General features: G+C 38.3%; 1 protein-coding gene across 1 annotated transcript in view; it reads left to right on the top strand.

The window, feature by feature from the left end:
- Window positions 1-1,588: 1,588 nt before the first annotated feature.
- Window positions 1,589-2,334, top strand: part of LOC102670656 (homeotic protein empty spiracles-like) — a 60,120-nt gene continuing 59,374 nt past the window's right edge. The window contains exon 1 of the mRNA XM_006609201.2: window positions 1,589-2,088. Within this exon, the coding sequence (XP_006609264.1) occupies window positions 2,019-2,088 (70 nt within the window). The 5' untranslated portion in view covers window positions 1,589-2,018. The remainder of the gene's footprint in view (window positions 2,089-2,334) is intronic.

Here is a 2,334-nt window from a genome sequence, read left to right as displayed (position 1 = left end):
ATACCCGCGATTTACTTTCTTCCTTCTTTTTTCCTCGCCAAGAGAATATGATTCATCGATTAATTTCCATCGATATGCAGGGATATGTATATTTCGAAGGGTTTTGTTGTGTTAGGTGATAATTCGTATTCATAGTTTTGTTTGTGTGCAAGGTGTGATTTTTAAGGGAGCGGAAAATGATAGGGGAAGAATTTTTGTCTAATAAACTTGTGCACGAAATTGCTTCGTTTTTCAGATAAGCGGCGGTTCGAAAGTATGAATTTTAGACGCCTGGCGTCGAGCAACCCGCCCGGTTTCTTACTTTCACGCGGTTACTTTACAGTACCGTAAGTGCTATGTGTCGATAATTTATCGTTGTGATATACGTTCCGTTTGATTTTTGCCCCTTATTAGTTCTCTTTCAAACAAAATTTTACCAATTCTCTTTCATTCGTGTTCAACGATTTCTTATTTTTTAATTGATCTACTTGTTATTGTTTTATTTTTCAAATAAATCTTACTTGGCTTACTTATTACAAAATTTTAGGAAAATTTGATCAAAAATCGATAAACATTTTTTCAAAATTAGCAAATATCCTTGTGATTTATGAACATTATACACTCTAATAATGTATCTAATAATATTTGTGATAAAAAATTTGTATTTAACGGATAAATCAGAATTCATATCCAAAATTCACAATGTCAATAAAACAAAAATCGATTAATCAACAAGATATTAAATACATCGTTAAGAATTACAAATTGTTCATTAATAACATTTGCATAACAATTACAGTGTCCACATACTTACGGATGGGAGTGTACAAAAGCCAAAGTTTCGTTTTTTCTCCCCCTCCCCTGGCAATTTCTTCGTGGTCGAAAGAGAGGGGTAAAAATCATCTCGTGAACATTCAGGAATCCGTTCTCTCCAACCGCGTTCGTCGCCTGGGTTCGTCCATCTTCTCTTATTGGAGCGAACGTATCATTACGCCCGGGCAATTAATGCCCTCGGCCACGGGGCACCGGCGATCCTTAATTGCCGGCTAATTACTTTGTAATGCCGATCTATTAATCTCCGTGTAATATTGCCTATCGGATGCGTTTTAGACGTTTGCTTTACAAGCGTTGAACCAAGTCGAATCGTCCCGAACAACGTTAATATTCAACGGCCGTATAGCTCGTTTCACCTGCGAAAATTTCACCGTGGAATACGTTATTGAATATATATCTCGCGTAGTTTGGAATCGCGAATAGGATAAGATAGGATCTTAATTGAACAAAGTCGCGAGGCCTGATTACGCATTGATAAAAGTGATTTCGAATTTTTCGTTAAAAATGGAAATTTTTTTGCGTAATTCGATAATTTCATTCATTTATTTCCGTTTCCTGGATCCCAAGGAAACAGTAATCGATCGTAGAATCTCACGTGTTTTGATATTGTTTCACATATACGTTATAGTATAGGGAATTTTTGTTACATTATCTAGGGAACACTAAGTTAAACACTAAGTTATATATAACTATTATTACAATGAATATTTATTTAAACACTCGATGTTGACACTCTTCTTGTCGCAAGATATATACAAGATGTTCTAATAACTTTTGATTTCTAATTTAATTTTCTAATACGGTATTAGAAAATTCGAAGGGGTAACAGTGTCTTACAGCAAGTAGTTGACTGCCACTGATCTGCAAGGTACCGCCCCCTTGTTTGAGAAACTAAGAGACCCAAGCATGCCTGGTTTCTCCTATCTCCTTCTTTCCCTCGCCCTCTTTCCTCCCTCTGTACCCTTTTACTTTACCTTCCCCTCCTCCTGTTTGGCCAGCAGGTTCTTTGCCAACGTTCCTCCCTTTCTTGCATCGGCGTTTTGCCTCCCCGCTAACTGGAGGACGATGAAGAAGAAGAAGAGGAGGAAGAAGAAGAAGAAGAAGAAGAAGAAGAAGAAGAAGAAGAAGAAGAAGAAGAAGAAGAAGAAGAAGAAGAAGGTGTGCGCTGGTTCGCGAGGTGGCCGGTAGTTAGCACTCCATTACACATGGTTACCTATCATCAGAGCACGCCAGCCACGCGATTTGCTCCCCGGGCCCCATGGATATTCATGGACCGTAAGTAACCATCTTTCACCGTGTGGTTCCTCCTTGGGACACGGATACTCGGGTGATAATCGATTATAATTGACCAATGTGGATTCATCCTGTGCTTTCTCGCCGATTTTTTTAAGGGATGAAATTTTATCGTTCGTGGAAAGATTTTTGGAAAAGATTCCTGATCGATGAGATTTTTTTTGGCGTAAAGAGATGTCCTTTGCTTTTTTCTGTGACAGGGATGGGATGGAAGCAGAGGAATAAAAA

Source organism: Apis dorsata, unplaced genomic scaffold (assembly GCF_000469605.1).
Source record: "Apis dorsata unplaced genomic scaffold, Apis dorsata 1.3 scaffold_52, whole genome shotgun sequence".
In the NCBI taxonomy this organism is placed as follows: Eukaryota; Metazoa; Arthropoda; class Insecta; order Hymenoptera; family Apidae; genus Apis; species Apis dorsata.
Note: the sequence above shows the minus strand (reverse complement) of the source record. Positions and strands in the feature narration are given on the sequence as shown.